Genomic DNA, 19,525 nt, shown 5'->3' on the forward strand with positions numbered 1-19,525 from the left:
ATGCATTTAAAGGAAGTTGACTTTAAAGTGATAATGGGTGCGTTCGGACGACCACAGCGACTGGACAGCTGAGTAAGCGATAACTGTCAGACGACACCGCTAGAAGTCAGCCGCTGAGAGATTTACTAAGCTTTCCCTATAGGGCTTTTCATCGATTGTCATTTGTTTCGAGCTTCTGTCATGTGTCACATAATATATTAATATATCTACGTCATACGTCTTTGGTTTGTACCAATAACGTACGACGTAGATATATTTTTATTATGTGGCACATGACAGAAGCTCGAAACAAATGACTGTGAATGAAAAGCCCTATTGGCTCCGTGCGTCTCCCCTCTATTTACAGAAATTTACAGTCACGTGACACGCGGTCAGTTTTGTAAGGACGTTTTAGTATTGACTCTTATGGGATTATTTTGTTAAACTTGGATATTTTATTTTCTAGTGATAATAAACGAATACAAATTGTTAGAATTCATTAGTTATTCTTTTATAATGTCATTTATAGTTCAACAAAAATATTTTTTGTCGTTAATAAAGATTTATTGACATAATTTGAGACCCCAGATAGCATGTAAACTTGTGGCAAGTTTGATTCTTCTTTGATTTTAAATTGCTGCGTCAAATATGACGAGGCAAGTTTGTGTCAAGTTTGCTGCAATATTGTTATGACAAAGATGATGATTCAAGTTTGTAGCAACTTTGCTACAAGCTTACAGTTGCAAAGCCGTCATCTATTTGGTTGACTTACACGTTACGTCGGTTCGGTTCGGTTTCGTTCGTTGTCACGAATGTCACGCCCACGAAAACGAAAGTGTTGCCACCGCCGGAGAGAATTTTCAACATAAAAGGGAAAAAATTAACTTATAAGGGAATCTTTGATACTTTGATCCAGTCCAAATTGTAAAATATATTTAAAAAATCAAAATATTTGAAAATAATTCAACATATTTTCAGATTTTTTAAATAGGAGCATAGGAGGGCATATCATAAAAGTGGGAATTTTTAAGGTACGTCGAGGGAAAAAGCTTACTCGACAGCTGGCAACACGGGAAAAGTAACCTGCCCGTGCCAAGCGGTGATAATTTGTGGTTATGTCCTGTCCAATCCTATTATTCGATATTTTTCTTTGAGTTTTTTACAACATTTACCGTACAATTCTCCGAGACTATTACTTTAATTACTAAGCTGAAGCTTCTTTTCTTCAGTTTTTCATAGACCCACCTGCTTGTGGTGATTATAGATACAGATTGGTATTCTTTTTGCTTTGGTGAAATTGAGGTAAGTTTTTTTATATTTTTCTTAGCTTCTAGCTGTATTCGCAAAATTAAATTCCAACAGAGGGCGCTCAAAATTTCAAAGATGGACGACAACTCTAGGAAAACAATTCATTTTGTCACTTGAATTCACAGTTCTAAAACGTTAAATTAAAATCATTTACAGGAGCGTTTTGCCAAAGTAACCACTAAGTTTTGCAACTATAAGACATCTTATAAGTTAAAGACAACTCAAAGTTATGTTTAATCTGTATGCATTCATTAAAATTTGATGCTTACTACTGATTTGTTTTTACCTTTTTTTCATAAAAAAATCTGGCCCCCCATAAAAAATTTCATAAAAAAATCACACATCACACAGCGTTCTAAAAATTATTAATCTATCTTAGGATTTCTAGTTTTGTATTTTAATTTAATTAATAGGTGCACTACAGTTTATTTTACACCAACAGATAAAAAATTTTAATTAAATAAAAACTGGAAACTTGTATTCTAAATAGGTGAATTTATTTTATAATAATTGTGTTCTGGAAATTACGAAGTGGTCTGGATATTTTGCATAACAATGTACATTCTATGTACAAAATATATACTACATTTTATTTATTTATTTAATTTTGCAGTCGCTTAAACATTAAAAAATACTACGTTTAATACAAACGTTAAATTAACAAAATGTGTGATTTGGCATTGGTTAATTTAGGTCATTACGTAGAGTATAATAGGAATGAATATTGAGGAACACTGCAATAGTTTTTTTTTAGTAGAAATTATTGTTAATTGCAACATGCACTGACCGCAAATATGTACAAAAATTAATGGCAAAGTCAATGTTTTCCTTGAGTTGATGCTTTTCAAATTCGCCACCAGGCGTCGCCCACTTTGCGGTTCCTCACCAATTACTATCTACAGTATTTCTCATGATCATCTTTCAGTGCGTCACAGTTTTTAGATTTCTTTCTAACGCATTAAATTGTATGTGACAGAAAAAAAGGCACGTCGGTGATTACATTTCGTCGGTGACATTTTTATAACATTTCTTCTAGTTATTCTAGTTGTCGATAGATGGCGCCATAATAAAATAATAATTTTTTTTAATTAGATAATAATATTACAAATATAATCTGTATAATTTATAAGACTATACAAATAAAAAAAAATACCATTTTATAAATGCAAGAAACACATTTGATTTGTTTTTATTCCAAATTGAAAATAAAATGTGACAATTGTCAGATTTAACTAAAATGTCATGTTAGAATAAATGTCATAAATGTGTATTATCACGGACTTACCCTTTTTCCTATCATTTGTTACGCACTGAAAAAAAATTTTTTTTCTCTGATTCTGGCTTTGATTTAGAACTATAACCTTTAGCCACGTAATTGTATACTTATCACTAACTCAGGTGTAATGTGTAGTGTGTGTGTTGAGTAAGTGTCTTGTTACTTTGCAAAGTCGACGTCATTGTCTTTGCAAAGAGACGCTAATTGTTTCCGAACCTCTGCGGTCCCTCCGGTAGCACTGAAAAATGATCATGAAAAGGACAATAGCTATTTACTATCTAAAATAAATTCAGTGGCGGCTCGTGATTTTTTCAATAGGGGAGGCTATACCTAACTGTAAATTATCTGTATAATATTATATAAATAATGCCAGAGACAGTTATTATAGTTCTTTATTAATAGTTGAACAACAATGATCCCGCACAAGAATGAGTAAACAAACGAGTGACATAAGGCAGTGACTAATCATCCGCCGGACGGTATACGGTATCGGATATGTTCCGAATACCAACATTATAATACATCTCCCCTTTTAAATGACAAATGTTTTTAACATTAGGAGTAAAATAAAACTGGTTTTAATTCACAAATTAAACCTACTAGGTTTCTTAACCTGTCTACCAGACCTAGTTATGACCACAGCTGAAGGCTGAGGCGCTTGATTTAGTGCTACTTCCTTGTTTACATTATCCTTTAAAGGTTGAGCAAACGGTGCGGGAGACAGGATGTTTTGCTCTGCGGATCTATTTATTATAGGTAACGTCTTGGGTGGATTGTTATCAGAAGAAATATCATCTCTTTCAAATTCTTCATTCAAAATGGGGTTCTCCACCCTGAATGTATTGGGTGATGGTCGAAGATCCACACACGATTTCTTCTAACAACATTCCCCTCTTTATTTTCTACCAAGAATGACCTAGGTGAATCATGCTTTGCTACAACCCTGCCTGGTTCCCAACATTTCTTTACATAGTTATAAACCGTAATATTATTATCAATATCTAACTCTTTTAAGTCTCTCACATATGTTGATTATAATAATCTAAATTCTTTATTTGCTTAGCGATCAATTTCTCTTTAATATTTTCACATAAACTTGGACGTAGCAATACATTGGAAACCGGCAATTTTGTTTTGCAAACACGGCTCATAAGGAGCTGCGATGGAGAGTAGTCCATATACTTAAGTAGTGTGTTTCTATACTGAAGTAACGCAATATGCATGTCAGTGCCATCATTAAGGCACTTTTTATCATATTCTTTGCAATGGATACCGCTTTTTCCGCTAATCCATTGGCACGTGGATAATTTGGACTTCTTGTCACAATGATAAAATTCCATTCCTGACCAAAGCTTCGAAAACAAGAGCTATTAAATGGGATGTTATCAGCGACAAGAATATCAGGAACTCCAAATTTGGAAAACAATGATTTTAGTTTTGATATTATGGTTGGACCAGACTTATCTCTACTATGAATTATCTCTAACCAGTTTGAATATGCGTCCATTACTACTAGATACGATTTATCTGAATAAGAAAAAATATCAACTCCTAGCCTTTGCCACGGACGTTCTGGAATATCAAAAGGATGTAAACTTTCTTTACAATTTTTTCTACTAATGTTTTCACATGTTTTGCATTTTTTTATAAACAATTCTACATCATTACTTAAATTTGGCCAGTAAAAAATTTTCCTTGCACGAGCTTTACATTTTTCGATTCCCAAGTGCCCCTCGTGAATTAATTTAAGCATCTCTAAATGTAAAGAACTAGGTACTATTAATTTATAATCCAAAAACAATAAGCCTGACGACATGTTAATTTGTTCTTTAAGTTTAAAATAATGACGCAGGTTTTCAGGGATATCAGTTTTAATCAAGGGCCACCCATTTTTAACATAGTATAAAAGCTTGTTTAATTGTGAATCATTTTCTGTCTCAATTTTAAACTTATCCTTGTTTTGATCAGACATTGGTAATTCTGTTACTAAAGAATGAATAGCAAAATCAAATTCCTGATCTGATTTTAGCCCGCTGCAATTTAAAAAGGCCCTAGATAAAGTATCTGCAATGTATAAATATTTACCAGCTTTAAATGTCACATTCAAATCATAGTTAAGTAACCTGATTAGCATTCTTTGCAAGCGTGGTGTAACAGAATGTAGATTTTTACGAAAAACTGACTCTAAGGGCTTATGATCACTAGAAACTTTAATATTTTTCATGCCATAGAGCCAAAAATGAAATTTTTGTATGGCAAACACGATAGCCAGAGTTTCCTTTTCTATCTGCGCATAATTTTGCTCAGTTTTATTTAGACTTCTATACACGAAGGACACTGGGTGTTCATTTTGTAACAGGCAAGCGCCCAACCCATCCCTACTAGCATCAGTCTCTATCTCAACAGGTAGATTGGGATTAAAAAAAAATAACACCGGAGCGCTTGTTAGTAGGTGTTTAAGTCTATTTAAAGAATGCTCGTGTTCTGTTGACCAATGCCACGGGACCTTTAAACTTGTTAATTCTCTCAACGGCGCAGTGATTTTGGACATGTTGGGTACAAACTTACTCAAATATTTAGCCATACCTAGTATTCTGAGAAGATCAGCCTTTGATTTTGGCACAGGCATATCTAGAATTGCTTTTACATTATTATCATTAGGCTCAATTCCCTTACCTGAAAAAATTTGACCCATGTACCTAACACTCTGCTGCTTAAATTGCACTTTTGAAATGTTAAATTTAACATTAAACTTATTAGCTCTTTCAAGTACTATCTTAAGGTTTTGGTCATGCTCAGCCTCAGATGAACCTGCAATAATGAGGTCATCAAAATATACTCCCACTCCGTCCAAATCACCCAATAGTTCATAGTTGTACTTCTGAAAAACTTCCGAGGCGCTACATATTCCAAAAGGCAACGTATCAAATTTAAACCTACCAAAAGGTGTTCCGAAAGTGCAATATTCTGAACTTTGTTCATCCAATTGCACATGAAAATACCCATCTTTCATATCAACAACTGTAAAAATATTTTTACCACCTAGCTTATTTGCAATTTCATCGACTGTGGGGATCAAAAAATCATTAATACATTATCTAGACAAATTTGCCCTAGCAAAAAAAATCCGCCAAAAAAATCTAATTTAGGGCCCCACTTTCTTTGACCATTTTTTATTTACATTTTGCAATATCATCATAATTCATAATTATTTCATAATATCATATCATTTTAAAAATAGTTAGTATAATTGTAAAAGTGTATTACCAAAGTTTGTGTCGTTTATTTGTTAACAATTCTATCTCTGTAAGTAGATATGCATATCAAAATAAATACAGATTTGAAGTTTTGCAGTCCATACAGGTTGAAGGTTTACATTGTTTAAGATACTCAACTGAATTTTTTTAATTCTAAAAGCTTACTCTGCGAATGCAAAAACACGGTAAATTACCGATATTTTGCTTTGCATTACAGATATCGGAAAAAGTTATTTAAATAAGTTGTTCCAAATATTCTTCTAATCCCACATACCAAATTTCATCACAAAATTCGCAATTTTAGTTTTTTCATTATTTGTAGTCAAGATCCTAAAATCCGCAGAGGAGGCTGCTGGCCGAAAAATCTCACTTGCCCGATCTCCGGACAACGTGTGCGTTAAGCGATGTGCAGCTCTAAGGAGACCGGGTCTCAAACCATCCTTAAACGCTGCTGGGCTACGCGGAGCATTAGCAAGTAAGATTTTCCGGCCAGCAGCCTCCTCTGCGATTTTAGGATCCCGACTACAAATAACGAAAAAACTAAAAGTGCGAATTTTGTGCTGAAAGGACCCCGCACAAACCTTATGGAAAATAGGTCCCAGTGGATTTCGTTCATACTTTGGGAAAATACTCTTTGAAGCATCCTGATAAAAAGTGCTCATGGGCACAACTCAATCGTATGAAGGATTTTCAAGATATAGAGGCCCAAACTCGGAAAATTATAAGATTTACTGGGTATTCCAATTCCGTGAATTACTGGTTATTTGGCAACATGTAGAAGTTTGGATGAAGGGAAAGTACTAGTAGTCTATGATTTTTTCCTGGCTATCCAATGGCGTCCTTTACTTTGACCTTAACCGAGTTTCTCATGGGTTTTTGGGATCGCTAAACACGAATATGCCATCAGAATTGCCCTCCGGATGACATGGTGGCCAGGGCCTCTGCAAGGGACGTCATCTTCTAGAGTTTCGATGGTTTTCGGCATTTAATTGATGCAAATGAATTACTAGAGGGTTTTTCAGGTCGCTATACACGAATATGCCACCAGAACCAACTCCCGGAGTACCTGATTTCCAAGGTCAATGAAAGGGGCCCCTGGAGTTTCGAGGGTCTTTGGTACTACATTAATGCAAACGGATTAGTTATAGGTTTTTGGGGTTGCTGAACACGAATACGTGATCAGCACACACACAGGAGCACCTGATACCTAAGACAGGTTATCTTCTGGAGTTTCGGAGGAATCAAATGGATTACTCTTAGGTTTTTGGGGTTGCTGAACATGCATACACCATCAGATCCGACCCACGAATCACATTGTGCCTACGGCACAATGTGATCACGTATTCGTGTTCAGCAACCCCAAAAACCTATAATTAATCCGTTTGCATCAGTTTAGTACCAAAGACCCGCGAAACTCCAGGAGCCCCTTTCATTGACCTTGGAAACCAGCGGCTCCGGGAGTCGGTTCTGGTGGCATATTCGTGTTTAGCGACCTCAAAAAACCCTCCAGTAATTAATTTGCATCAATTAAATGCCGAAAACCATGGAAACTCTAGCTAGAAGATGGCGTCCCTTGCAGTGGCCCTGGCCACCACCTCTTTCGGAGGGCAATTCTGATGGCATATTCGTGTTTTGCGATCCCAAAAACCCATGAGTAATCTGTTTATATCAAGTTAATACCTAAAACCCTCGAAACTCTAGAAGATGACGTCCGTTGAAGGTCAAGGTCAAAGTAAAGGTCGTCATTGGATAGCCAGGAAAAAATCCTAGACTGCTAGTACTTTTCCTTAATCCTAACTTCTACATGTTGCCAAATAAGCAGTAACTCACGGAATTGGAATACCCCGTAAATCTTATAATTTTCCGAGTTTGGACCTCTATATCTTGAAAATCCTTCATACGATTGAGTTGTGCCCATGAGAACTTTTTATCAGGATGCTTCAAAGAGTATTTTCCCACAGTATGAACGAAATCCACTGGGACCTATTTTCCATAAGGTTTGTGCGGGGTCCTTGAAATCTAGCCCTAATCCTTCTTTTCCTAAAAACGGACAAGCCATTATTTATCACTCAGAAGAAAACTTATAACTATTCCGCTACGTATAAGCCACTGGTGATACTGTTGGCCCTAAAAATGTGATACTCGAATCTCGAACAAGATTTGCAAATACCTAAGCAAAGTAGAACTTGTTGACCAGGTTATTACCCAGTGGCGGCTGGTCAGACGAGGCAAGGGAGGCTTAGCCTCCCCATAAATTTTTTACACACGCTACACTGTTTTGTTTACTTTGCTATTTTGCTTCGCGTTAGAGATATCGCAAAAAGTTATTTGAACAAGTTGTTCCAAATAATTTTCTAACCCCACATACCAATATGGCACCAACGTAAGGTTTGAGTGTTAAAGATTCGGTATTACTGTATGTAAGCATTGCTGTGTTATTAACTGTAGACTGATTATTCATAATTTTGTTTCTCTTGTAGCCAAAAGCAACGAATTGGTAAGATTATTGTTTACACTTCTAGGATATTCGTAAACAATAACTCATATTGAAAATGTATTGTCAATATTGGCTTGCCAAAAGCCGCTTTTTTATCAGTAGATTGATAACAAAAACTAAACAATTGTTTAAAAAATATTGCAATATTTTCTTGTTCTTTGGATTACTTTGCATGCAAGAATTAAGATATAGTCTGTTCGCTAAAGTCAGACACAACTGGCTAGTGATTTTAGTAAGTAGTTTTGTCAATTTCGTAAAATTGGCAAAAAAATAATTACTAAATAGTTAGTCATTTTGTCAATTTTTGCACAATTGGCGAAAAACAAAAAAATTACCTACTAAAATCACTAGCCAGTTGTGTCTGACTTTAGCGAACAGACATACATAATCGGTTCATAACGTTCTATGACGTCTTCCGATTCCCAATCGCCATTGTTCTCTGTCGAAACACAAGGAATTAATATAATGTCATTAATCTGTACACAATTGTTTATTCTCTCGTTCTACTATATCAAATATCTTGGTGTAATAAAAAACTTAAAAAGTCGGCAGAAAGCTTTTAACAAACTTGCTCGTTCAATGTCAGGCCAGTCTTATATTCGAAATTTAAACTAGATATATAGGCCAATCAAGTTAGGTTTTTACTTGGCATAACGGAAAAGACGAGGTTTTACAGTTGAAATGTGTAGTACGAGATATTACAAAAAGGCTACCATCTTGGGATTCATAAATTTTTTAGTGGAACAATTTTTAAATAAACAATCAAAACGTCAAACTTAGTTTTTTGCTCATAACCTAAAAACTTGTTTATTTAGAGATTTGACGTCCACAGGTAACTTTTTCAGAAAAAAAAGATACATCGAATGAGATATACTAAATGAAAATCGGTTAATAAACAAAAAAGTTATTGCAAAACGGACGACAAAATCGCTGTTTTTGAATATTGTTAATAACAATTTTATTGTTTATTAAAATATGTTTAAATATACCTAAACTTGAGGGCATTATGGTGTTTGAATGGTGAGCAAAAAATGGTCCAGATCTGTTAAATAGTTTTTGCAAAATTGAATTTGTTTATAATTTTTTTAAAAAACGAGCTAATTTCTGAGGCTGGTCCAGTTAATTTGGCTGAATGGATCTCAATAATTCGGGGCTCATTTCCTTCGCTAAGATGTATACTAATAGCTTATGAAAAAAAAAAGTAAAAAAAAATACATGTACAGTACACAAAATTAATTGTTAATAAATAACAGTTTTTAAGCTCATAAACAATAACAATAATTCCGTAGAAATAAAATCAAATTAAATAACAATAAAAATACGGAAAGCTGGTTAAAATACACAACTTATAAAAAAAAATTAGGTCCTACGCCCCTTGGCGGCTGAGATGGCCCCTTTTTTTTTTAAATTACTGTTACTTTAATTAACAACACTAAGATATGAAATTAACCAATCTTTTATAAGAAAAGTCAAAGTTTTTAGCAAGAAAAAATGTTAAAAATTCTTTAAACAGTAGTGTTATAAACAAAGAGTATTTTGCGTTCCGACTAAAGTTAAATAGCGGGCGAAGTCGACTTACTGAATCGTGGGCGCGGCTGGCGAGCGCCAGCAACCCCGAAAATTACGTTATACCGACCACCGACCACAAAAATCAACTTTAAGGTGAATGACAAATTTTTGGTCATTCCTTATGTTTTCGAGGTCTCTCATTCCGAATATGGAGTTTATTTTTTTTTTTTCTATAATTAGTGGAACATGTTCAAAAATCAAATTTTATGCAAAAATGCGAAAAATCAATTTTGATTTTTCAATTTTACCCCGCTGTATTTTTGGTCGAGGTAAATATTTCCTTTTGAAAATTTTACTGTGTCATATTTGAAGCATTTAGATAACAATGAGATTTGTCCAAAATGATTAATCACATTAAAAAAGAAGTTGTTAATTTTTAAACATTTTGTCGTCAGATTTCGTTAGTTTCATGTTTGCCTAAAAAAGATGAGTGACAAACTTTTTAGTTTATAATTTTAACCAACACAACAATAAAATATAATTCATTATAATTCATTAAGAAGTTTTCCAAAAAAAATTAATTCAAAATATGCAATAGGAAAAATGTTATGTGACTTTATAGACGAGCGGCACACTCCAAAAAAAGCTTATTTCTCGAGATACTGACCAGGGTGTGGTGAATGGCTAATTTTGGTCATACTTTATATTTGTGATGGCGCTGAAAACGAAAATTAGGGTTGTTTTGAATTTTGCGTGGGGGAACATTGTCAAAATAGCAATTTTACCCCAAAAATAAAAAAAATAAAATCAAGTTTTTTTGCGTTTAACTCGCTACAATTCTGTTCTATTTTGATATTTTTTTCTGAAATTTTTATAGTATATATTTCTCACCTTTCTGAAGACAATGGGACCTGCTTCACTGTCTTACTATAAAAAAAGTTATACATTGTTTGAAGTAAAAGGTGCAGATTCTTGAATTGCAAAGTTTAATCGCACAAGTTGAGTGACCAAATTTAAAATTTAGCTGTTTAAACAAGTTTATGTTAAAATCTAGAGTACAAAGAACAAAATGTTTTAAAGAAAAAACCGGTGTAACTTTTAATTTAAGAAAAACATGATTTCATTTTTTTTATTTTTAGGGTAAAATTGCGATTTTGACAATGTCCTATCTAAAATTCAAAATAAACCTCATTTTCGTTTTCAGCAACATCAAAAACATAAAGTATAACCAAAATGAGCAATTCACCACAACGTGGTTAGTATCTCGAGAAATAAGCGTTCTTTTTGGGGGAGTGCCACGTGCCACTCGTCTATAAGGTCGCGTAACTTTTTTCCTGTTGCATATTTTGACTTGAAATTTTCCAGAAAACTTCTTCATGACCTATAAATGCTGCGTTGATTAAAATTATAAACTAAACAGTTTGTCACCCAACTTTTATAAGTAAACATGAAACTAATGAAATCTGACAAAAATTGTTTAAACAATTTTCCGACTGCGGTACGTCTTGGTACCCTCTGGATTTGTTATAAGGAATTTTTTTTTTGAGTAGGTAGGTGCAAAAAATACGAATCGGAATAATTTACCTAACGGGGTGGACGATACAGTCTGGACTACACACGGATTCAAAATCGAGCGCCCGGAAAAATGGCCTATACGTATCGGGTTCTACTGTACCAAGTTTACTAATTTTTTTTTCTATGGTACCATATTAAAATAATAACATTTATTTTATTTTCATTGCAAAATTATCCAAAACAAAGCAGCTAATAGGACAACCTTTTTTGAAGTTGCCTTTTTATTGTTATTTTTTAAATTTATTTATTTAAAATATAATTCTACTAAATAAATGTGCAACAGAATAATATTCATAAAATTCAAGTTTCTACCAAAATATACATAATATTAAGCTTCAAATCCGGTATACGGTCAATGTTAAAAATGAGCTGCAACGGTCTAGCGAAGGGTAGTGCGCGAATTTATTTTCATTCGGCTACGCCCACTATTTTTTTGATTTAGTCGGAACGCAAAATACTCTTTGTTTATAACACTCCTGTTTAAACAATTTTTAACATTTTTTCTTGCTAAAATCTTTGTTAAAAACTTTCGACTTTTCTTATAAAAATTGGTTAATTTCACCTCTTAGTGTTGTTAATTAACGTAACAGTGATTTTTCAAAAAAAATGGGCCATCTCAGACCCCAAGGGTCGTAGGACCTAAAAACTTTTTTTAGAAGTTGTGTATTTTACTCAGCTTTCCGTATTTTTTATTGTCATTTAATTTTATCTAATTAGTATAAATATTAATATTAGTATTATATAAATACTACTATTAGTATAAATCTTAACGAAGGAAATGAGCCCCGGATTATTGAGGTACATTCAGCCAAATTAACTGGACCAGCCTCAGAAATTAGCTCGTTTTTCAAAAAATTTTATAAACCAACTCAATTTTGCAAAAACTATTTCACAGATCTGGACCATTTTTTGCACACCATTCAAGCACCGTAATGCCCTCAAGTTTAAGTATATTTAAACATATTTTAATAAACAATAAAATTGTTATTAACAATATTCAAAAACAGCGATTTTGTCGTCCGTTTTGCAATAACTTTTTTGTTTATTAACCGATTTTCATTTAACGTATCTCATTCGATGTATCTTTTTTCTGAAAAAGTTACCTGTGGACGTCAAATCTCTAAATAAACAAGTTTTTAAGTTATGAGCACAAAACTAAGTTTGACGTTTTGATTGTTTATTTAAAAATTGTTCCACTAAAAAATTGATGAATCCCAAGATGGTAGTCTTTTTGTAATATCTCATACTACACATTTCAACTGTCAAACGTCGTCTTTTCAATTATGTCGAAAAACGGCTTATTTTTTACTAAATTGATTGATCTAGTAAATTTGTTTTAAAATATACCTCCAAAGCTGCTAAAAAGTAACATCTTTTTCTTGATAACTAATGTTGCAAAAAAATATTTTTTGTAATTTGTCTTAATTTATGCAAAAATAAAAGAGAGTTCAAGCGTTGAATTGTTTTATTACATCCTTTGACCGTTAATGGATTAATACAGGTCAAGCAGAAATAAAAACAAAATTATAATTTTATTGTTTATTTCAATATAAAATACTCTTAAATAAGGACATTTATTTTATTACTTAAAACACTACAGTACCATAAGTCTCGGCGCTATATTCATCGACATTAGCTCTTGGAACAGTAATTTCGCAGCATAAGGCAGTCTAACTTGCGATATCTGCGTCTTATTTTTGCAACCCTTACATTCAAAGGTGTTGTTACGCAAATTGGCGATAGCTATCAAACCACAGAAGTTGCAAATATGGATTCTATAAGGATCAGAAACTTCAAACAGCCTCTCTCTTAAGAATTGTGCAGCACCGTGTGAAATTTGACAATCTCGTTCCATCTCACCGAAACGTAGACCACCGTCTCTTGCACGACCCTCCATAGGCTGTCTGACGAGAATCTGCAACGGTCCTCTAGCTCTTGAATGGATCTTATCGTCCACCATGTGCTTCAATCTTTGATAGTAAGTAGGTCCTAAGAAAATCTGAGCATTTATCTTACGTCCAGTGTGGCCGTTGTACATTACTTCGTTGCCTCTGAGTTGATAACCATATTCTTGTAACAAAGTGGAGATTTTCTGTACGTTGACGGCATCGTTGAAAGGTGTAGCATCACCGATTTCTCCTTTATTGGATGATACCTTACCTTGGATGCACTCGATCAAGTGACCAATCGTCATACGGGAGGGGATAGCGTGAGGATTGATGATAATGTCTGGAGTAATACCTTCAGCACTAAAAATCATATCCTACAAAAAATATATAATTATCAGAATAATATTAAAAAAATAATATATGTAGTAAATTATAATAAAAAGTTTTATTCAATGAATGAACAACTGATAATTATTGTCCAACTAATAAATTGTGTAGCTTTCTCATGCTGGTTTCAAATTGCGAGTCCGCGTACCCCAGTATACGCAGAACAGACTGGACGGGGATGTTATATCTAACACGGTGCCCCTCCCAATGACTAATGGGAAACGTAAGGTATAATCAACAAATAAACATCCGCTGATCAACTCAGAAAAGCAACATAGCAATCCAAAAATAATAAAACACCCGGACCAGATCAAATACCTGCAGAGCTACTGTTGGAAAAGGAAAACATTACCTACTTAACCACTTTCTTGAACAAAGTTTAAACAAAGGAAAACATCAGATGATTGGTTCGAGTCACTCTTTATAAAATTTCCAAAGAAAAGCAAGGCCACCAAATGCAGTGATTTTAGACTAATCAGTTTGATGACCCACACATTTAAGATACTTTTACGAATTATACAAAACCGAGTATTCCTTCTGTGCGAAAGTAGAATTTTCGCAATTTGGATTTAGAATTGGTCTCGGAACTAGAGAGGCACAATTTTGTATTCGCGCGGTCTTACAAAAAACGTGTGAGCTTCGAAAGAACTCAAACGTTGTTTAATCGATTTCGAGAAGGCATTCGACCGAGTATAACAATAATTAACTTTTCGAATACCTGCGGGCAGCAGGACATGACTACTACGATATAAAATGCTAAAATACTTACACTACAATCAAATAGCATCTATTCAAATTTTAGATAGTATTTTTAATCTATACGCTGAAGAAATCTTTAGGGAGCCTTTGGATGACAGACAAGAGGGGGTAAGACCAGGCGAAGAAGTAATCAACTAGAGGAGAGAACGAATTCTGTTCTCTATAGTTGGGATATTAGCGAGTGGATGTGCTTTAAGGGTAAATGAAGAGAAATCCAAATACATGTGCATCAACAGACAAAAGGGACGAGATAGAATAGGGCAAAATGTTACGATAGACCCATATAACTTTGAAAGACTGGAGAGTTTTAAATACCTCGGAGCAACAATCACTGCAGATAACAATATCACAGAAGAGATCAAAGGGAGAATTCAGGCAGCAAACAGATGTATGTATAGCCTTCAGAATACTATTAAATCTAAGAGCCTAACACGAGCATCAAAGATCAGAGTATAAATATAAAACAGTGATTAGACCGGTGCTCATGTATGGGTGCGAGACGTGGACTCTGATCAAAGCAATTGAAAGAAAACTTAATGTTTTGAGAGAAACATCCTCAGAAGAATCTTTGTACCTTATCACGACCCTAATAGCAACCAATACCGAATGAGAACAGATGATGAGGTCAAGCAGATGTATAATATCATTATCAATAATTCTTTTTAGCTGGTAAAACTGGTAAAAAGGGTGCTTAGCCAGACCATGTGCTGACCATGGAACGGAAGATCTGAGCAACATTCTGTCCAGGGGATTTTGGAAAAAGCTAGCTGTACATGAATGAATAAAAATATCCTAAATATTACCGATCAAAGTATGCAAAATTTTACCTCTTGACGGTATTGTATACCGCACGTTCCCTTTTGTCCGTGCCTAGACGCGAACTTGTCTCCAATTTGTGGTATCCTCACAGATCTCACCCTTATCTTACAAAACTTATATCCTTCTGAATTTAGCGTTAACATCACTTGATCAACAACTCCAGTTTCACTGTTACGCAAAAATGTTGATGCGTCTCTCTTGGAGTACCGTTTTGTAGTTCCATCCAACTGAAAATAAAAATAATGTAAAGAATAGTTTATATGATTTAAATTTTCAAACATTAGAAATTTTTTTGTCACCCCATTTACTTTCTCCTGAATATGTTTCTACTTTCCCTTTTATTTTTATGCACTGTTGTCTGTAGGTGAGGGACCAGTCCAGAGTTACTTCAAGATATTTTTAGGTTGGTCTGTGTGTTGTAATGTATTACCAATCCATGCAATTTAGAGTTTTCGTTTAGTTTCCTTTGTGGGAAGTGGAATGCACAGACTTGGGTTTTAGAAGGATTGGGTCTCAGGGAATTCTGCAGGTAGTACAGCCATTGTTTTTAAGGCAGTCTTGAGTTTCTCTTCTACTGTTTCAAAACTTTTTCCTCGAGCACATATTACGAGATCGTCAGCATAGAGGAAGTGCTTGGTTTTAGACCATAGAGGTGTGGGTTGGTCGTTTTTATACAGCGTGTCTACTTAAGTTGGAAACATATGGGAAACTTTTTTATTATTAATTTTACGAAAAAAAGTTATTCTTTATAAAAAGTTCTGCATGCCCCAAAACCTAAGATTCAATCATCAGATATCAAATTCTTTCAATATTATACGAGGTATGTCAAAAAATATGAATTTCGGTCAAGGGTTCCTTTATTTCTCTCAATATCGAAAATTCTTATGATAAAAAGTTGTTTGGAATTAAAAACTAAGATCAAATATGCAATTACATGCTTCTAATTGAAAAAAAATTTTTTTTCTAAATTTATGGATACCGAACATCGTTTTTAATTATTACAAATATTATGATAACCCGTTTATTATTCATTTTACGAAAAAAAGTTATTCTTCATAAAAAGCTTTGCATGGTCTAAAATCTAAGACACAACCATGATATATCAACTTTTATTTATTTTTATATGAGGTGTGTCAAAAAATATGAAATTCGCTCAAGATTATAGTACCTTTATATTTCACAATATTTCAATTAGAAGGATGTAATTGCATATTAAAACATAGTTTTTAATTCTAAACAACTTTTTTAATAACCGTTTTCAATATTGTGAAAAATAAAGGTACTTTACTCTTGAGTGAAATTCATATTTTTTGACATACCTCGTATAAAATTAATAAAATGTGATATCTGATGGTTGCATCTTCGGTCTTAGAACATACAGAGCATTTTATAACGAAACCTTTTTTTCGTAAAAGTAATAATAAAAGAGTTATCGTATGTGTAATAAATAAAAACGAAGTTAGTATCAATAAATTTGAGAAAAATTTGGAAAATATTTTTTTTTCAATTAGAAGCATGAAATTGCATATTTGATCTTAGTTTTAGTATCAATAAATTTGAGAAAAATTTGGAAAATATTTTTTTTTCAATTAGAAGCATGAAATTGCATATTTGATCTTAGTTTTTATTTCCAAACAACTTTTCATAATAAGAATTTTCGATATTGAGAGAAATAAAGGTACTTTACTCTTGAACGAAGTTCATATTTTTTGACGTATCTCATATAATATTGAAAAAATTTGATACCTGATGACTGAATCTTAGGTTTTAGAGCATGCAGAACTTTTTATAAAGAATAACTTTTTTTCGTAAAATGAATAACAAAAAACTTTCCCATATGTTTCCAACTTAAGTAGACACGTGTATATTTTGGAAAGCATTGACGCTAAAACACTTCCCTGTGGGAGGCTGTTCTTTTGAACTCTTTACTTACTTACTTTTTCCTCCAGCATGACGAAAAATCTGTTTTGCAGTAAAGAATGTAAGACCCTACCTAGATGGTGGTCATTGGGAGTGTCATACAATTTGTGGAGTAATATCTTATGCCTTAATGTCTCATAGGCTGCTGTCAGATCTACGAAAGCAAATCCTGTTATAAGCTTTTCTTCGAAGTCCTCTTCAATGTGTTCTGTTAGTGCGAGGACTTGACCGCTGCAAGATTTGCCGAGTGTGAATCCTCCTTGTTGTGGGATGACCTGCTTGTCGATTTTTTTTAAAATATAGTTTCAACATAGTGAAAGTTGAAAAGGTTAAAAACTTCTTGCTACAGGGGTTTTCTTGGTCCTCTCCTGGTTTTAACAAGGCTTTACCCAGGCAATCTCTCTATTGTCTACCCCACATATGCGTCTGATTTCCTCACTTCTTACCCTATCCTGTAGTCCTTTTCCAACAATCCTTCTTAAGATCTTCATTTCGTTGGTTTCCAGATGTCGTCGTGTTTTGCTTGTATCTGGTCTTGTTTCGGCCGTGTAAGTTATAACTGGACTAATAACTGACTTATATATTCGGGCCTTTGTTTCCAATCTTAAGTGTTTGTTTTTCCAAATCGTGTCATTTAGGCATCCGGCCGTTCTACTGGCTTTAATTATTTGGTCTTTTACCTCTTCTTCGATATTGTTGTCGGCTGATAGATTAATTCCCAGATATTTGAAAGTCATTACTTGTTGTATAATTTGATTGTCTAACTCCAATTTGCATCTTATTGGTTCTTTGGCAATTACTAAGCTTTTTGTTTTTTGGGCTGATATTTTCGTATTCATTTCTTTTGCGTGAATGTTGAACTCGTGCAATAATCTTTGTAGGTCGTCTTCGCACTCTGCTACTAACACGGTGTCATCAGCGTAACAGAGTATTTTTATCTCTCTATTGCCCATTTTGTACCCTCTTTTTTTCTTCACTTGTTTTATTACCTATTGCATCCAATATTATGTTAAACAGTAGAGGGCTTAGTGAATCTCCTTGCCTGATTCCTGTGTTTGTTTCTATGGGTTATGTTATTATTCCATTGACTTTCATTTCCATTTTATTTCTTACATATATGTTTTCTATCAGTTTTATGATATCCAGTGGTAAATTTTTCTCATGTAGTAGGTGTATCACATCTTTTAATTGGATTCTATCAAACACTTTCTCTAGGTCTATGAAACAGAAGAAGACTGGTTTGTTATATTCTAATGATTTCTCCGCTGTTTGCCTTATCACAAAAACTGCATCGTTACATGATCTTTCACTTCTAAATCCTTGTTGTTCATCCGATATATTTATGCACGCCATTATTTTCTCCATAAGTATTTTTGTTGTGAGTTTCAGTATAGTGCTCAGTAAATTTATCCCTCTATAGTTACTGGGGTCTGCCCTATCACCTTTCTTAAATAACGCTATCATTTGAGTGGTTCTCCATTCTTCTGGAATTCTTCCTGTGTTTATTATTTTACTTATAAGGATATTCAGTAAGTCTATCTCCTCCGTATTTTAATAGTTCATTAGCTATTCCATCTTTCCCAGGAGCTTTTCGATTTTTCATCTTTTTTAATGCGTTCTTTATATCTTCCTCTTTAATTTCTGTTTTCTCATCCGATTCTAATCCTGGTGTTTCCAGTTCTTTGTGATTAGCTGTTTGATAGAGGTTTTTTAGGTAAGTTGTCCATGTATTTGTATCAATATGTTTTACTTCTATCAATTCCTTCATCTCTGCTCTTTGACCTCGTTATCATTTTCCACATTTCCTTTTGCATCCCATAAAAGTTGTGTTCCATCTCTTTTGAAAATGCTTCCCAATGTTCTGTTTTCTTTCTTCTTACTATTGAGTTTAATTCATTTCGTATTCTTTTATATTCTTCATATGTTTCATATCTTTATTATATCGCCTTTTCTAAACTTTGCTCTGAAAATATTGTGGAAGTTTCTGGTAGGGGAGCAGGGATTTTTGCAGTTTACTCGGGCGCGTCAGAAAATCACATGGGGAGAAACCTTGTACCCTGTAAATAAACCCCTACCATATATGGACTCTTAATACAGTGGAGTTCGTTAAGGGGGGTCCGAAAAAAAATCTAAAATTGAAGAAGATCTTCTGTGTAAAAGGTATATTAGTTTGAAAACCCCAATAAAGGGCTACATTAAAATACAGAACGTTTTCGCTCTAAAGAGAGCATCATCAGTGTTCTAAGCCTAAAATAAGTATAACCATAATTAGTGAATACAAGAGTAAAAAAATTTTTTTAAAGGATGACCAAGATAAAAAATTAGGTTATACTTACAAGCTCTACATGCT

General features: G+C 33.7%; 1 protein-coding gene across 1 annotated transcript in view; it reads right to left on the reverse strand.

Moving 5' to 3' along the window:
• Positions 1-12,925: 12,925 nt before the first annotated feature.
• The window catches only part of LOC126890024 (DNA-directed RNA polymerase II subunit RPB2), a 71,999-nt gene continuing 65,399 nt past the window's right edge, over positions 12,926-19,525 (reverse strand). The window contains exons 10-11 of the mRNA XM_050658831.1: positions 15,264-15,482; positions 12,926-13,664 (exon numbers count right to left, since the gene is read on the reverse strand). Of these exons, the coding sequence (XP_050514788.1) occupies positions 12,996-13,664; positions 15,264-15,482 (888 nt within the window). The 3' untranslated portion in view covers positions 12,926-12,995. The remainder of the gene's footprint in view (positions 13,665-15,263; positions 15,483-19,525) is intronic.

Source organism: Diabrotica virgifera, chromosome 8 (assembly GCF_917563875.1).
Source record: "Diabrotica virgifera virgifera chromosome 8, PGI_DIABVI_V3a".
Lineage (NCBI taxonomy): Eukaryota > Metazoa > Arthropoda > Insecta > Coleoptera > Chrysomelidae > Diabrotica > Diabrotica virgifera.